The sequence below is a fragment of the Oreochromis aureus genome, linkage group 3 (genome assembly GCF_013358895.1).
Source record: "Oreochromis aureus strain Israel breed Guangdong linkage group 3, ZZ_aureus, whole genome shotgun sequence".
In the NCBI taxonomy this organism is placed as follows: domain Eukaryota; kingdom Metazoa; phylum Chordata; class Actinopteri; order Cichliformes; family Cichlidae; genus Oreochromis; species Oreochromis aureus.
In genome coordinates this window covers 51,032,475-51,049,948 of record NC_052944.1, presented here as the reverse complement: position 1 = coordinate 51,049,948, position 17,474 = coordinate 51,032,475, and the positions used below count along the sequence as shown (strand labels likewise).

The following is a 17,474-nucleotide window of genomic DNA, read 5'->3' as shown; positions in this document are numbered from 1 at the left end:
AGAGCTGTGAAGGGCTATCAGAGTCTAACCACCAAATACCTCAAACTGAATTCTGTACATCAATAAATCATGTTCAAATCCTTCTAATGATCTCTGCTTATTGAACTATTATTAACTGGACTTAATGCCTAAACATTTCTGACAAAACAGACATATTAAAATTGTGAACACAATTTACTAGATTAAACACCTATATTAAAATATTATAGTGAAACTAAAATCAATCACTCTCATCATCTCTGAATACAGCAAACAGGTTGTGGTCAGTGGTAACTAAATTATTAACAGCTCATATTTTATGAATCTTCTGAGACAAAGAGAACAAGTGTATTTGGGTGCAGAGTACAATTGAATACATAAATCCACCTAAATGTGCACTGAACACTAACTATCTGGAGGCAGCTAAAAGGATAAAATAGCTAAAATTTCAGTCCTTTCCTCTGTTAGTAACCCCTCTCTTCTAAACATCAAGGAAAGAGCTTGTTTACCAACTGAATTGCAATCTAACAGTTTTATTAACTACATGCAATGTTACTGATTATTGAGATTTAGAAGTGGAAGAGCATCAGTGCCCTTCTTCACCTTTATGAAAGGAGGAACATGTGACACAAAGATAAACAAATGTATTTGTAGATGTCATTCAGCATGAAGACAAAAGGGTCATAAGTGTGAGCGCTAAAAAGCAGACAAAACTTAGAAAAGCAGAAATGAAAGTTACCACTTGTCTGTGGTCTTGCATTGCATGTAGCATTACACAACCATACAGTTACAGCAGATCTGTTGGAGCAGATCATTGTCCGTGCTAACAAAGAAACTTGCAAAACACTGATAGTTACATGTGCCCCGTGTTGCTCTTTCCATATAATATTATGCCCATACATATGGAAATAAGTAAAACATTTTAGGATTGTTGTACTCTTAGATTTATATCAAAGATGTAAAAGATGAAGTGTGATTCCTGCAGTGTACGATGAGTTATCCAGTCCAGCCAGCACACGGATGTTGAGAACGGTCACTTGGACTTCTACAGTTGGCTTTGAGATGGTCACAGACACTCTCCCACTCCCCCTCTCTTTCTCTCACTCTCTCTCATACTCACACTACAAGAAGATTATTGATTTATGTATCTGTGCATTTTTGTGTTCCAGGTGAGGTGTTTGGTTTTTCTGACAGGTGCAGCAGGTGATGATACATTGTGCATTTCTATTTGTACTCTACCCTTATATTATATACTCCCTATACTCCCCACCCCCCGCCCTTTTTTCCCCTCTCTGGTGTCTTCTGCTTTAGACATTATCCTATGATATAATACCTGAAATAATAAATACAAAAGAATGAAGAAACAGATAAAAGATTCACATGAATAAGAAGATCCTATAGAAATATACATGTTCTTCGAAAAGCAACATGTATTTGGCACCACAGTGAATTTACACTGTAAAACAAACTTACAGTTATAGGCATTCCAGGATCCATGTGTGGGGCATTGAGTCATAGGCTTTCTTATACTGAATTCAGGTAGCACACAGGTTTGTTAGCCTGGTCTTGCAGTCTCTGGTAAGTGCTCTGTCTGTTGTTTTACCCGTCTCGTGTTTCTGCCAGTTCCTTTCTGTGTCCCAGTCACATATTGAACCATACACTAATAGCAAAGGTCTAATAGCAGCTGATTCATTTGTGCTGCCAGATGTTCATAGAGTGCAGTCAGCTTCTTTAGTCAGTAGACATGAATGAGTTCAGGTCCTGGTGATGTCCAGCTCTTCATCCTGGAGAGCCTTTCTTGGATGTCTCTCACTGTGAGGTCACTGGAGCCTGTTCAGGGAGATTGCTGTGGTCTTCTCTTAGATCCATTAGCCACTGAACATTGTTATGTGTTCTGTCCTTCTCCCATATGCTTGTCCAGCATCCCAGGCCTTGGCGGGGGTCTCTCACTCATGTTAGAGGTACACATAAGAGGCTGTGTCACCTGCATTACAGGCCCCAATATGGACAAGAAGTGAAAGAAAAGCTACCAACAAAATGGGACCATCAGTTCATGGAGGGATCGAGGGTTTTTTTTGTTTGTTTGTTTTTTGTTTTGTTCTTTTCAAATCAGAGCTGATTTCCTACTGACTAATTTTAGCTAATGTTCAATAATAAACAATACAGGTATACAAAGAGATAAAAAAGGCACATAAATAAGTCTCACTTACCAAGACTGAGTAGAACAGTAGTTTTTCCTTCTAGTTCTGGAGAAAAACATCTGTATATACTGTCATTAGACTTCTCTGTTTACTAATGAACTGAAACATGGAAACATTTCTGTAACGATCTCTAAATTAGGGATGTCCTGTCCAGCTCTCTCAGGCCATACATGGGCAAATTTGGGGTCCAGGTCAGATGTGTTCACCAAATGTGTAGCAAAATGTGCTGACTGGAGTGCACCAAATATGTCCACACAGATGCACCTCAACAGTGACTAAGCACAGGAGGACTGGAGGACAATGACAGAAGGTCATTTTTTAAATTTTATTTATTTATTTCCCACTGATAAAATTTGATATTGAGTGCAGAAGTAGGAGATGATGAGTAGTCATGAGAGACATTCTAACAGTCCCATCTGTAGCCCAGCTACAAAAAGAGAGCAGTGGAAAGTAATTTCTGGTGTGTATAATGTAAACAATTTAGTCATGTCTTTTTTTTTTGTTAAAGGAAGATGTGGACAAATAAGATGATTTGTTGTTGTGTAACTTGGCCAATCAGCAATGAGCTCCCAGCGACCCTTGCTGTTGACCTTGATCACATGACATTCCGCTGACGTTACCGAAGCTAGGAGTTGCAAGCCACTCTGATGCAGTTTTTTGGGTTGTTCAGAATTTCACCCTGTTCATCGGTGAGTAAGAAAAGTTGGAAAAAACCTAATTTGTTAAAGAAAAAATGTTAGACGTAACGGGACGGAAAGTCCGCTAGCCGCTAAGCTAACAGTTACCACAGAGGAAAAGCCGTAGACTCACGCTAGCAGAATCGGAATGTGTTTGTGTGTGCGAAATGGCTAGCCACTGTGACCGTTTTAAAAAAAGGAAGGAAACAAAAAAGGAAGCAAAAAAACAAAAGAACCGGTCCTAATCAATTTTAATATATTAAATGTTACTTGTTACTAAGGTTGTTAGGTGTATAGCAATTTATTTAAATTGTAAGCAGATTGTTGTATTTTTAATTGTGTCTTTAAGTTCTTTATAATATGAAAGTCTGGTGAGCTACTGTGAATTGCCGAATGCAGCCAGAGTGTTAACTCTAGAACATTTTTTTTTAACACTGTCAACCGTTCAGGTTGATAGAAATATAGCTCACATAAGAGGATATGATGCTGCAGTGATTTATTTTGTTGTACAACAGAGCTAGTTGAATTAAGATAAAAGTTACACTGATACTTATTGTTCATTCTGAGTAAGTGTGGCTGTTTCACAACGGTGTATGTGATTGTATGGACCTGTGACCTGTTTATAGGTCAGGTTTTTTGTTTTATCTGGTAAAAGGATGACTTGACAGACGAACCCAGTCTGAAGCAAGCCTCTATTGAGGAGCAGTGATTCCACAATTCCATTTAACTGGATAGCGAGCCAACCCAAAACTGGATAGGATTTGCAGAGGTTTTATTGTATCCAGGGCTTCGTTCCAGTCGGAAGCTTCAGATACCTGCAGTACTACAAACTTTCTTTCTTCACCGGCGTGTAGTAGGACAACAGTTAAACAAACTGAACAGGCCCCAACGATCCATCAGTTATCAGACATTATTCGTTCATACATTTGAATCAGAGAAAAGCAGTATGCATGCACTTTAATTTAGTTTGTTATTTAGGGGGGGATATTTTATTGTTTTAGGTACATTTATTTGCAGCTGCTGTGTGTCAAAATAACAATCTGAGCACTATTTACGCTGGTGTGGTCCTTCCTTATTGATGTTTATACCTTGGCCTTCTAGATTATCTTGTACTGGCTTATTGGGAATTTGGTCATTCTTGCTAGTAGACCATAAGTAGGGTTAAACATCAGTACAGCTTAATCTTCCCCCACCACACTACCTGCCAGTGGCTGATCCCTTTAGGTGTCGGTGCGTTGGTGGTTCTTGGTGTCTGGGGCTGGGCGCTCAGGTGTGTACCACCTCACTCCTGGTGGCTGCTTGGCAGGGCCGGGCGCCCGTGGCTAAGTCGGGCCTCCTCCAGGAGGTGGGGGGCCCTCAGGCCTCTTGGCCTGCAGCTCGGTCCAGTGTGGCACAGCTGGCTGCCGGCAGAGTAACCCTACCTGTTTGGATGAGTGCGCTTGTATTGAAAAGGGTTACTGAAGTTGGGCTAGCTGGTATATAATGATTTGCTACGTGATCACTAGTGCCTCAGCTATGTTAGCATAACATAAACAGTAAAGCTGGAGGATGAATGCTAACTTTTTTCCACTCGATAAAAGTTAACGTGAGGGTTCCTGATGGTTATGGACAAATGCAATCGCATGGCAGGATGCAGGAAACGGGCCAAATTTCAGTCAGGAGAACAACTGAGATAATCCATTCACAATACGAGGTTAGTCACTGATATACTGCAACAACACGGGAATAGAGCAGCTGTGATAGAATACAGCATTAATGAATCAATGGTACAGAAGTGGGGGAAGCAAGAAGAACGAGTTGAATAAAGTTTGACTTATCTGACTGCTTTGTTTCGCTTAATGTGCCTTATAATCCGGTGTGCCTTATAATCCGGTGTGCCTTATCGTCCGAAAAATACGTATTTGACTTTTTTATTTGGCACACTGCAGTTTAATGTTGCAAAGCACCTCTTTTTAACTTTAGTGGATATTATACATGGTTATGCTCAGGATATGTCAGTCTATTTCCACTGGAAATCCCTTTTGCACTGTTAAATTTTTATATAGCTTTAATGCACAAAAAACCAGCTGCTTGTTTAAGTGAAAATAAATTGATAGTTTTTTTGTGCTAATAAAGTTGTGGAGTTATATTTTGTACCTCCTCCAGGAGGTGGGGGGCTCTAAGGCCTCTGGGCCTGCGGTTTGGTCCAGTCTGGCTGCTGGCTGCTGGCAGAGCCCGCGGGCACGCCACTGCAGCCCCCTCTGGCTTTTGCTCCGTGGCTGCTGGGTGACCCCCCCATCTGGGGCTCTCCTCAGTGCCTTCCCAGGAGGGTGGCAAGGATGCCCCTCCGGTGGTCCTCCTTGGGCTCTCGCACTCTGGGGCCTCTGGATGTCTGGAGTAGGGATGGGTATTGATAAGATTTTCACAATTCCGATTCCATTTTCGATTCTGTTTAACGATTCGATTCTTTATCGATTCTCTTATCGATTCTTATTTTTAAAAAAGGAGAACACTAAGGTCGATTAGCTTAGAACTTTGTTTTATATCTTCTCTTTGAACAAGATAGAAATTTAGGAGTAACATGGCCTTACGAACCCAACAGTGAGCTCTTAAGAGATCCGCAGCCTATGGCTCTTCAATGGGGTGTCACAGGGTCCCCAGGAAAAAAAATTGTAAATGTAAAATAAATATTCTTCTGTAGCAATAACAAAGTATAATATAAATTATTCTGTAGCAATTACACAAGAATATCCAGTAATGTTCCTGCCTACAATTAAACACATTCACTTACCGAAAATCGGGGGCATCTGCTGTGGCAAATGGGTGCAAGCCTTTGACCACAAACTTAGTCACTGCTCGGTGACATTCGTCTATCCTGGCCTGAAAGGAGACGCTACCGGTAGACTGCAGCGAGAACTGCCAGCCAGACTCTGTCTGTCTCTCTCATCATGGTCACCTAAATGCAGCGCACAGTAATGGCAGGTTTTGTAATAAGGCAGATCGCGCTAACATAATATGCACTGTTAGCTGATTATTTACCTGCCGCATTAACGGGAGAGGACGTGCAAACGTTTCCGCTGCTGCTGGGTTGAGATTCACGAGTCCGGAGTGGAATTAAAAACACGACATTCATTTAAGGTTATTGCGTGTTTTGTGAGCAAATGCTTTTGCATATTCGTAGTGTTTCCTCCCTTAAATGAAATATCTACTTTGCAAATATTGCAAGTTGCCCTGTTGTCATCTGTTCTCGTAAAGTATAACCAAACCTTTGAGCGTTTGAGCCGCTTAGGCGCCGTGTTTCCTGCCAGGTAAATGACGCTCCGCAACGTGGTGACGTCTTTCGGGGCGACTGGAATCAATAAGGGAATCGTTTGCAAAAATGGCAAACAATTCCAAGGAATTGAAACAGTCGGAACCGGTTCTCAACAAGAACCGGGTTTCGATACCCATCCCTAGTCTGGAGCCTGGATCTCCTCCATGCATGCTTCATGCCCTCGGGGACGGGGCTATGGCTCCCTACACCCTCTAGCAGATCGTTACATGAAGTAACCTTTTCAATACAAGCGCGCTCATCCACACAGGTGTACACACGGGTGTTCACTGTTCATTGACACAAACCACACCTTTCTTGGCTGCTACCACAAAGCACATTGTGCGCTGTCGGTCCTGCGTGCTGCACAACAACATTCATTATTTAGTATTTACTGTTATTTACACTTAGCTGGATTAATGTGATGGTGCTGTGTTTATTATGCTGCTCTCTTTTTTTGCTTGTTTTCTCTTATTTTTCTCTCAACAGGTGATCCAGGAGATTTTTTTTGCCCTTTCTCACTGTCCCTCTTCCCCTCTGTTTTTCTTTTCCCTCATCTTTCTTTCTGCCATTCCTATCCCCCAGCCATGTCTGTCCCATCTGTAACAACTGAAAATAAAAATAAAACAATATAAATAATAATTTTTAAAAAAGTACAGCTTAATTGGGCTTGCTTCTAATTTAATTATTTCCACGTTTTCCAAAAGGTGGCACTACAGTACATGTTTAACACAGGTTCTGCTGGTTGATACAAGGCCGCATAATGTAAAATTTGTTGTTTTTTTTGTTTTGTTTTTTACTTTGAACTTTAATATGAGTAAATCAGACTTTCAGGTTTACTGTTAGGGATGATTTCTTTGTCTTTTTTTGAAGGTTTCAACAGTTAGAGCCTTGCTGTCTATCCAGAGCCTTATTTTTCTATTATTGATATGATATTTTAAGACATCAACCTCAAACATGATGCAAATCTTTTCTTTTGACCTCGAACCGATTTTATGTGGTACACGGCGCTCAAAAATCAGTCAAAAAATGTTTTAGTACGACTTTGATAAGCTACGAAGCCGCATCACTTGATGGATTGTCTGAGCATTACGGCTACCGTAGTCAGGAGCCTCGTGGAGCAATCTGGGTCCAAAACTCCGTCCGCTGAAGGTCCCAAAGTCAAATGAACACTACTGCACACTGAGAGTTGAAAGAATTTAGACAGTTTTTATCTTTAATAAAATGATCAGCGTTGCTGCTTTACCAGGTGTAACAATTAAGTTTAACATCCAGGCATCCATGAAAACAGAATTTATTAAATTTAATGGAGTTAGAAGTTAGCAGGAAGTTAGCGGAAGTTAGCACGAAAGTTTCGCTAGTTATCTAAACATGATATACCATGTTCTGACTGACAGAAAAAATTCAAACGTACAGCTCTGCTATCACTTCCAACATAGATGAAGACTAAAACTAAACAGCAGTGATGTTTGTAGTGTTACTGAAGTTGGACTAGCTTGGACTAGCCAATTTCCACTGGAAATGCCTTTTGGTTAAACTTTCAGCAAGAAATTTGCATTTGCACTGTTAAATTTTTATATAGCTTTAATGCACACAAAAAACAGCTGCTTGTTTAAATGAAAATAGATTGTTGGTGATTTTGCGCTAGTAAAGTTGTGGAGTATTTTGTATTTTGTCTCCCATCAATTATATCGTCAGTTAAATCATTATCCCAAATTTTCAAATATATGTCGTGATAAATATTTTTGGCCATATTGCCCTGCTCTATATACAGGGTTCGTACGGGTGCTTGAAATCCTTGAAAATGCTTGAATTCTAATGTCGTCTTTTCAAGGTTTGAAAAGTGCTTGAATTTCAGATGTGGTTCTTAAAAGTGCTTGAAAATGTAACTGTAGTTCATTCACAATAAATAGCTATCTGATTGAATTGTTTTCTTATCAGATAGAGAAATAAAATGAGACGCCTGGGCTGCCTTGCGTCTGTTTCAATATGTGACCCCGCCCCTCCCTCGGACAGTCGGGGATGAGTGCGCTAACATACCTGTAGGTTGCTGTTTTAATGAGTGATTGATGGAAAACAACAATGGCGGAGTTTGCGTTCTTCAGTCGCATGATAGGTGAGTCCTAGTAAATAATTTTCCAGTACACGTACGTTACACATGCTATTTTTTTAAGTTATGGTTATTTTTTTGCTAGCTATCAAACTCGCTGGAGAAATGATTGAAATGCACTGAGTGTGATGCAGTATGGCAGCGCTATTACGGAATATGCTGTGAACTTAGCTAACATTACATAGCAGTAATATGAGTTAATTTACTCAAGTGAAAGCTTTAAACATTAGCCCGATACATAACTAGCTAACATAAGGCTTTCTGATTAACCCTCTGGGGTCCACGGACCCAGAGTCTCCATTTCAGCTTGGGTTGAACGTGCGGACTTCAAACTATATACCAGTTTTTAAATTGTGTTGATAGGTCACGTAAAACCAATGTTTTTTTCTGAATAAAACAGTGGCGTTTACTCCCGGAAGAAACGGTAAAAATGGCGTTTTTTTTATGGAGAGCGCTAGCAAACACGCTTTGCTTGTGAGTGAAAAAAGAAAAAACACTCCTTCCCTATTGGTGGAAAAATGTACCATGTCGACCAATCAAAACATGATACGGCAACATGTGGTATTTGGTTGTTGGGAAGAGAGAGAGAGCGAGTGAGCGAAAAAGAGAGAGAGAGTTTTGATACGTGAGAGATTTGTGATGTTTATCGTGTTTGGAGTCTTAAGTTAGTGTGTTGTCTTGTGTAGTTAGTGTGTAGTGTAGTCGTTTTGTTTTGTGTGTCAGTTCTACTAGTGAACGTCACAGTTGCTGCAACTGTGTTCTGGAAAAGCTTAAAAAGGGACCTTGAAAGTGCTTAAAAAGTGCTTGAATTTGACCCTGAAAAAAACGTACGAACCCTGTATATACAAGCACAACTGGGTTCTTTAGTCATTTTGCACTTACAATGTGTGTGTGATAGTGTGAGAGAAAGCAAGAGAAAATGTGAGATGCTTTGCTTGCTCCAGTAATACGTGGCAGTGACAGAGTTCCTCTGCTTGTGTTTCCAAGAACAGAAAAAGGAACCTGGTGCTGCCTGCACTTGGAACAGGATGCTCTTAAATAAATAAATATTTGTATATACACATCTGTTGTAAATGGCAGCATCCCCCAGGTCATTTACTTTACAAGTTTTACTCTCTGGTTCAATTTATTTAAATAATTTCTAAATCAGTCGTAGGTTACACATATTCTGCTGAACACAATCAGTGTTTATTTTTGATAATACAAGGTAAGGAGTTGCTTTGCACGTTAGATAAGTACTGTTTACTCTAAGAGATTATATTTTAATGGGAGTAATTTTCAGATGTTATTTCTAAAATTAACTTTAGTCAACACAGTGAATTAAACCTCGAAACAGTTACATAATCATTTTAAAATCAGCATGATCCCCCAAAGATCATCTGCAGTTTGGAGGGTTACTATACTCCTGTCTGTCATTGTTGCTGCATGCTGCTACACTGATCAACAGACACCCTTATATCAAATACTGGATATGCAAATATGGGTGGAGAAGTTTTTCTGGGAAGGGTGACACAGGGTAGTCAGAAGAGCTGTCAAGTACAGTTTACGCAACTTGGGGACCTTAAATACATGCAATGTAACAATGTACACAGTCATGACTGACGTCTCTTATTTTTAGCATTGGCTACAAATATATTGTGTTTAATTCATAGAGGGGAATGCACAATACATGTTTGTTTTTGATGTGCACTGTCATCAGAGTGGTTTTGTAGTTAATGACAATATTAAGCCAGACTAGCGAAAGATAATAGAAGACAGGGGATAAATAGAAAAAAGAAAAGGGGGAGAAAAAATTTAACGGTGTCCAATTCTGCTTTTGTAACAAAGAGTTACAGACATCACAGGATTAAACAATAAAGCCTCTTTGATGGTGGCAGGGCTGGTGTTGGGTCATGTCTCATATTCAAACATAAATCTATCACATTTCTTTACTGATAAAGTCTTGAATAAACATGAACGTTATAAACTGAACTTTGCTTGTGCTGGAGAAAAATCAGGTGATCTTCCGGCAGTTCATTGACACAGGATGAGGGCGTTTATGTACCAGTAAAGGCCCGGGTCATTTTTTAGGCTAAATTGATATTTGCTTTTCTTTTTTTGTGTGTTATGAGTGTGTCTGACCTCTTTTCTTGTTTTCACGCCTGTGAATAGGCATATTTAAGACCAGCTGTCTTAAGCTCCCCACACAAGAAGGCTGTATTTGCAGACTGAGACTAAGAAGGAAGAACAGAAGGTAACATTGCAAAAGTTTTTTCTTTTCATTAAAATGAATGTTCTCACTACTGGTTTGTAAACTCACTGCAAATGGAACCCCCGTTTAGGTCTTTATCAAAGATTAAGGTTAAGGCTCCATGATGAAGGCGCTTACTGTGCCTCTGCTTGTGTGCACCATGATGGCTCTTGCCCAAGTTTCTTGTGAGTATTTCAAGGCAAATGTATAGATATTTTTAGATTTTACATACAAAACGTGTGATTGGAGAATAGCGCATTTTAAATGATTCAATCAGTCTGGTGGGTTTTTTTTTGTTTTTTTGTTTGTTTTTTTTAAGTGTTAAGTGTTCGTGAGCATTTTATCTTTGCGATACTGAATTTATGATACTGTGTTAACTTTCCTGTTGCTGTTGTACAATAACTTCATATCATTTATATAAGCCTATTAGGTAGTGTAACTATATTTTTAGTATGAATTACTTCTACTTTTTGATTTATATTTTCTGATATTTTAATTATATTACACTTGATTACATTTTCTCTAATTTACTTGCATTGGACTGTCTGACTTTGTATTTCTTGTTTATTTCTTGTCTGTGGCCCAAGCTGTCCCTGCAACTGTTCCAGATTACAGTAGTATACCCTTTACAGAGGCTCCTCCTGTACCAGGTGAATGTAAGATGATTATTTTACTGTGAATATCTTGATGATCCACCAGTAAAAAATTAAAACAGCACATGCTTCACATTAGTAACTGCAACCAAGAAAATTTTCAGCTCATGCAGATGCAAACATTTGGTGAATGAAACCATTTACAACAGATGCTATATAACAATATTTATTTATGTTACTTTTTTCGCTGGATGCATTACATTTTTCCCTCAGAAGCCATAAAATGAAGCGTGAAAACAGATTAGCTATTCACTGGCAGCTCAATATCAACATTTCTTCTCCATTTGTCCTCAGAGGACCCTTTTGGTGGCTGGGTTCCATCTTGCCCTGATGGATGGAGTATGCACAGTCAACAGTGCCTCCTCTTTGTTCCAACATACATGACCTGGGCTGAGGCTCAGGTAACAAGGATATTCATTTTTACACTAAAAAAAACTATGAAAACTTGGAGTACATTAATGATGTAAAATTTCTTGGTTACGTCATTCTGTGTGTTTATGTGCACTGCAGAGAAACTGTCAGTCTCGTGGAGGACAGCTTGCATCTGTGTATAGTACCAGTCAAGCTGAAGAGATTCACAAGGAGGTCCAGCGTGCTGGACGTGGCTATGGACAATTTTGGGTTGGAGGCCATAATTCTCCAGCGGTAAATATGATGATGTCTGGCAGTTTATGAAACAATTGCATTTTTAATGAATATGAATTAGCATTTTTATTTTTATTTTGCTTTAACAGAATCCTTCCTGGTCCTGGAGTGATTATATGGGTGTGTCTGCTTTTGCTGACTTTTGTCGAGGACGGGACGCTAAACATGAGCACCACTGTTTGCAGATAACTTTTGGCGGTAAGTCTTTGAACATCTGTTAGATTCATGATTCCAGGAGATTCAAGGAGTCATACCGCAAAACACAAGTGGTTACTCAGAGCAATGAAATTCTTACTTTGCAGATTCCCTTCACACAACTAAAATAAAGAGTAACCTTAACCCTGAACATAGAACATAGCATAGAAGATAATAAATAAGTAAAACAAGTGCTTTATAGTTTATGGGTGTAGACGGAATTTAAAGTGCAAGTAGTTGCAACACTGTCACAGTGGTAATATATACAGAGCATGCAATGTTAAAATGTTTATATTGTATGACATTGTAGTAGATTGTATATAAATGTACAAAATAGCAAATTTACAGGTCAAAGATAATCATAGTTCAACAACTAGTCGGTGATTCAGTAGCCTGACGGCCTGTGGATAGAAACTTGTTTTTAGCCTGGTTGTCGTTGCTTTCACACTCCTGTAGCGTCTGTCAGATGGCAGGAGTGTGAACAGTGTGTGCTGTGGGTGGGTGTGGTCCTTGATGATGTTGTGTGCCCCTTTCCTGACCCGAGTCTTGTAAGTGTCCTGTAGTGGTGGGAGCAGCACTCCACAGATGACTTGTTCTGTTTTAATGACATGCTGGAGAGCCTTCCTGTTGTTGTAGTATCCTTCCAGCTTCAGTCTGTACTGCCTCTTGGCTTCCCTGATGGATCTACCTAGGTCATATCTGGCCTTTCTGTATCCCTCTGTGTCACCAAATGCAGTGGAACGTGCATGTAGCATGGAATGTACCTCACAGTCCAACCATGGTTTCTGATTTGGATATATTTTGTAGCACTTGGTGGGGACAATATTGTCAATGCTTGTGCTGATGTAGCTGGTGACCACTGATGCATATTCCTCTAAATCCACAGAACTGTCCTCTCTTACGGCAGCAGTCTTAAACACACCCCAGTTTGTAGCACCAAAGCAGTCCTGAAGCACCGAATCAGTCTCTTCATTCCAAACTTAACTTACGGTGGGGGCTCATTTGAGGAGCTGCTTGTATGCTGGAAAGCGGAACACAGATATGTGGTCAGACTGTCCAAAATGCAGACGAGGCACTGCCTTATATGCGCCCCTTACATTGCTGTAGCCGTGGTCCAGGATGTTGTTGTTCCTTGTCCGAAAACTCACATATTGATGGAACTTTGGGAGCACAGTCCTGAAGTTGCAGTGATTAAAATCCCCGGCAACAACAAACACAGCATCTGGGTGAAAGGTCTCGTGTTTGCTGATGACGTCGTAGTCCTAGTGCTGTGGGTCGATGTAAAAAGCCAGCAGAAACACAGCGTTGAACTCCGACAGTAAATAAAAGGGTCTGCACTTAACCATGAGCACTTTGATGTCTGCACAACAGTGCTTCTCCATAACCTGAGTTTCCACACACCATCTGTTGTTGACGTAGTTGTTAGTTGGTTTTATCTCTTTAAATAATAAAAAAAAAACCTCAAATTTAATAATGCATAAAATACTAAAGTGGATTTTAGTATGCTTTGAATAGCATTATTATTAAACAGATAAGTGCTTCTTCACCTACAATATCATTCAATATAAAAGGTATTCATTTTTATGAATAAGTAAGTCTAAAAACTTCTAAAATGACCTGAATCTTGATCCTGTGCCCAAAGCATGTGTACTGGATTGTTGAAAACAAACATAAATTAATAAATCATTAGCCAGAGTCTATGACACAATCATGTAGAATTAATTTGTGCTAAAATGGTAGTGAGTCAATGTAGCATCTAATCTGTCCTGAGATCTTCAGGAGATGCAGACGTGTAACAACGGGTATTCTGGTGAATGGGATAGCAAAAGTTTAGGATACATAGGAAGTGACTCTCTAACCATCACCAGCTCCAACTCACAAGAAAAAACCTGCTTGGATGCAACAAATTGATGAAAAGAGGAGCAAACATAAGTAAAGGTTCCATTAGCATACTCTATTACTCAATTAAATTGAATCCTTCTCATCTTGAATAATTAGGCTCCATTTTTTTTCTTAATGACCTTGTAGTACCATATCATCGCATTACAGCACTTCGCTCTCGCACTGCAGGCCTACTTGTTGTTCCTAGAGTATTTAAAAGTAGAATGGGAGGGAGAGCCTTCAGTTTTCAGGCCCCTCTTCTGTGGAACCAGCTTCCAGTTTGGATTCGGGAGACAGACACTATCTCTACTTTCAAGATTAGGCCTAAAACTTTCCTTTTTTGCTAAAGCATATAGTTAGGGCTGGACCAGGTGACCCTGAATCCTCCCTTAGTTATGCTGCAGTAGACGTAGGCTGCTGGGGGATTCCCATGATGCACTGAGTGTTTCTTTTTCACTCATTACTTTTTCACTCACTATGTGTTTGTACGCTTCTCTGCATTTAATTCTTTGTTATGATCAATCTCTGGTTCTTTTCCACAGCATGTCTTTTGTCCTGTCTTTCTCCCCTCACCCCCAAAAGGTCCCAACTGATTGCCGCCCCTCCCTGAGCCTGATTCTGCTGGAGGTTTCTTCCTGTTAAAAGGGAGTTTTTTCTTCCCACCATTCCCAGGCACTTGCTCATAGGTGGTCATCGCATTATTGGGTTATCACTGTATTCTCTGTTACTTTATGAGAGGCAGGAAACAACTTGGACATGTTACCATTCTGTAAAACACTAAAAACAAACAAACAAAAAACCTTAATGGATTTGTAAGTATAGATGACATGTGTACCTACACAGTTGTTAAGACAGAGTAAGAGATTCTGGGGAGTTTATGTCACACATCCACCATAAAGATGAAGGTGATATCAGTCATAGACCACTGAACTCTGAAATACTTTTAACTATGTACACATGCATCAATAAAGATATAGCCAAATGTAATTAATTAAAATAAGTTGACAAATACTGTATTTAGTTGTGTCTTAGCAACTACACTGAAATTTTTAAGGCTAAAATTGTCCCCTCATGTCAGAAAGTTTTTGTTACATTTTACAAATTTTTATTAAAGAGGATTGTTGAGTCATAGTGTCACTGATTGAGTTGGATTCCTGTTTTTTTTGTTTGTTTGTTTCTTGCAGAAGGAAAGGCAGGATGCTTGGATAACAGGAAGTGTGAGACTAAGCTCCCATCTGTCTGTGGTAGCCTTATCATGTGATCTCTTCATCTCTTCACTAATGCAGACCTACACTTCATCAGTAAAAACACTGACGTCTTTTTCAGCTATTGGCTCATTCTCGGTATTTCTCTTCTGTTGCTACAACATAAGGGATCAAACGTCACATACAATAAAGTGCAGAAGGATTTTATGTTTGGAAAGTCTTTAAAATTAAAAGAATGCTTTCACACAATGTACACATTTATTTTGCAAAGTGAACTGCATTTCATATCCTTATGCAAATTAAAACACTAAAGCATTGAAAGAAACTGGTGGTCTGTCGCTCTGTGTTACAGCTACAGTTCTAATATATTCAAAGCACAACATGAAGTAAGTAATCTTTAGTTTACACCTATACTAATGTGATAGATTTTTTTTCTTTTCAGAGTATCGCTTGCGGGAGCGATAGTGAAGAGGAAAAACAAAATTTTCGCATGTGAAAACAAAAATGTCCAGCAGAACCGGACATTTTCAAATAAAACAATGCCAGCTATAATGTAATTCATTGCTCTTGTGAAACATCATTATTATGGCAGCACATGGAAAGACAGAGTTTTTGTGGCTATGCACTGTGATATTTACATTTGCCTGCAATGGTTTACATGTGTAATAATCGCCACCAAGTCCTGTTGTCACCGATCATGGTTTTTTTTTCTATCCCTCAGTTAAAGGCATCAAGGACTGAAAACGGCTGACCTTTCCCTCTGTTACACACCCCTCATTTTACACCCCCCACCCCCTCATCTGTAACATCTTTTTGTGAGCAATATTGTCATAGTGATACATGATGGTGAAACTTGCCAAATTATACTTTGAGTGACTACTGAAAATCAGTTTATTTATTTAAAGTACTTAGAACCGTTGTCTTCTGTCTTCTTAACAAGTGCAATGCAAGTTGGTCTACACTAAAGTCTCTCACAGTCCTTGTAAATGCCAACCGTATATATCAGTATGAAAATATACATAGATGAATGCAGATAGGCATTCTTCAGAATCTTTTCTGGCACTTTTGACAGCTTTGATGAGCTCACGTGACCTAAACAACAGCATTCTGTAGCTCAAAAGGTGGTCACAGGGTGCAGTGCTGATTCCCGAAACTGGGTGTGCAAAGACAATCTGATAAATATGTTTTAACTGTTATTCATGGCACTGGGCAGGTACACGTGCATAAGCAAGAGGGACACTACTAAGGCTTTTCCTCTATTCCAGTGTCAGTAAGCTCAAGTCAAGTCTAACGGAGGAAAGAGAGGCTCCAATAATCTTCTGATCTGTTCTCACTATCTGTTGTAGGGTATTGCAATCCGATATGGTGCAGTTACCCTACTAGACAGTGATGCAGTGGCTCAGGACGCTCTCGATGGTCCCTCTGTAGAAGGTGGTGAGAATGAATGGAGGGAGACTACATCATGAAGCTCACTGAGATAAGGCCAAGGGTTTGCAGCGCTGTCAACAAAGCAAAAAGTGGCTAATTTTAGGAATCTAAAATATAAAACATATTCAGAGTTATTTATCAGTTTTTTCTTTGCTACACAATTTCATATATCTTGCTTCATATATTTGATGTCTTTAATATGTGTCTACAATGTAGAAAGTATTAAAAAGAGCTGTGTTACTAAAACCACACACATACACACAGTACTCACCATGACAACATGCCCCACTGTAACTGACATTTTATGCAGTTCCCCATCAAATTTACAATGTTTATATTCATGTTTATATTTTTCATAGTACAACATACTACTGGCTTCTTACAATCAATCTTCCCTTCACCATTTACATGCAGGAGTAGCGTGTAATCTGACAGTGTTGCATACAATTATCTACAACTATGTAATATGTTTTCTCTACATCTTTCAGTCAGTCCTGAGGATTAGCAAGGAGAGAGCTCATTTATACCGTTTGCGGGGAATTAAAACAAACAAACAAACAAAAAAAAATTCTTATGCCAAAACATTATTTCTGTTCATCTGGTTAGCTGGTTAACAGCAGACCCTGGTGTGGATTCTGGCTTCTTACATTTCTGCTAATGAGCTTTGTGCCTCAAGAAAATGTATGTAAACTAAGTTTAATAGTGATTTAACATTCCTGACATGTAGAGAAAGGAGTGATTTGGTCTGAAAATTTGCTTGCTATTGACTACAAAAGGCTGTTGCATTAAACTTGTGTGAAGCCTGCTTAGATTGGCTGTAAATATTGGATGTTAAATGGACTGCTTTACCAGAATCCTCCTTAATTAAATATCTTGAGCCAAAGCCAGGTAAGAAAATGAAAGTGCTAGTGCATTTCACATAACAGATTTTTTTTTTTTATTATTTATTTTTCTTTTTAAATTTCAGTAAGATTTTTCCCA

At 39.2% G+C, this 17,474-nt stretch overlaps 1 protein-coding gene across 2 annotated transcripts; it reads left to right on the top strand.

The window, feature by feature from the left end:
* Positions 1–2,732: 2,732 nt before the first annotated feature.
* Positions 2,733–15,390, top strand: LOC116317713 (type-2 ice-structuring protein-like). 2 transcript variants are annotated; one of them, XM_039598916.1, is made up of 8 exons: positions 2,733–2,869; positions 10,408–10,489; positions 10,578–10,671; positions 11,074–11,136; positions 11,434–11,540; positions 11,650–11,784; positions 11,874–11,982; positions 15,045–15,390. In XM_039598916.1, exons 3-8 carry the CDS (start codon positions 10,608–10,610, stop codon positions 15,119–15,121), a joined length of 555 nt encoding a protein of 184 aa, XP_039454850.1. In that variant the 5' UTR covers positions 2,733–2,869; positions 10,408–10,489; positions 10,578–10,607; the 3' UTR covers positions 15,122–15,390. The 2 variants fall into 2 exon arrangements, with proteins under 2 accessions (XP_039454850.1, XP_031592427.1); XM_031736567.2 differs by lacking the exon at positions 2,733–2,869 and having other exon boundaries at positions 10,303–10,489.
* Positions 15,391–17,474: the final 2,084 nt, after the last annotated feature.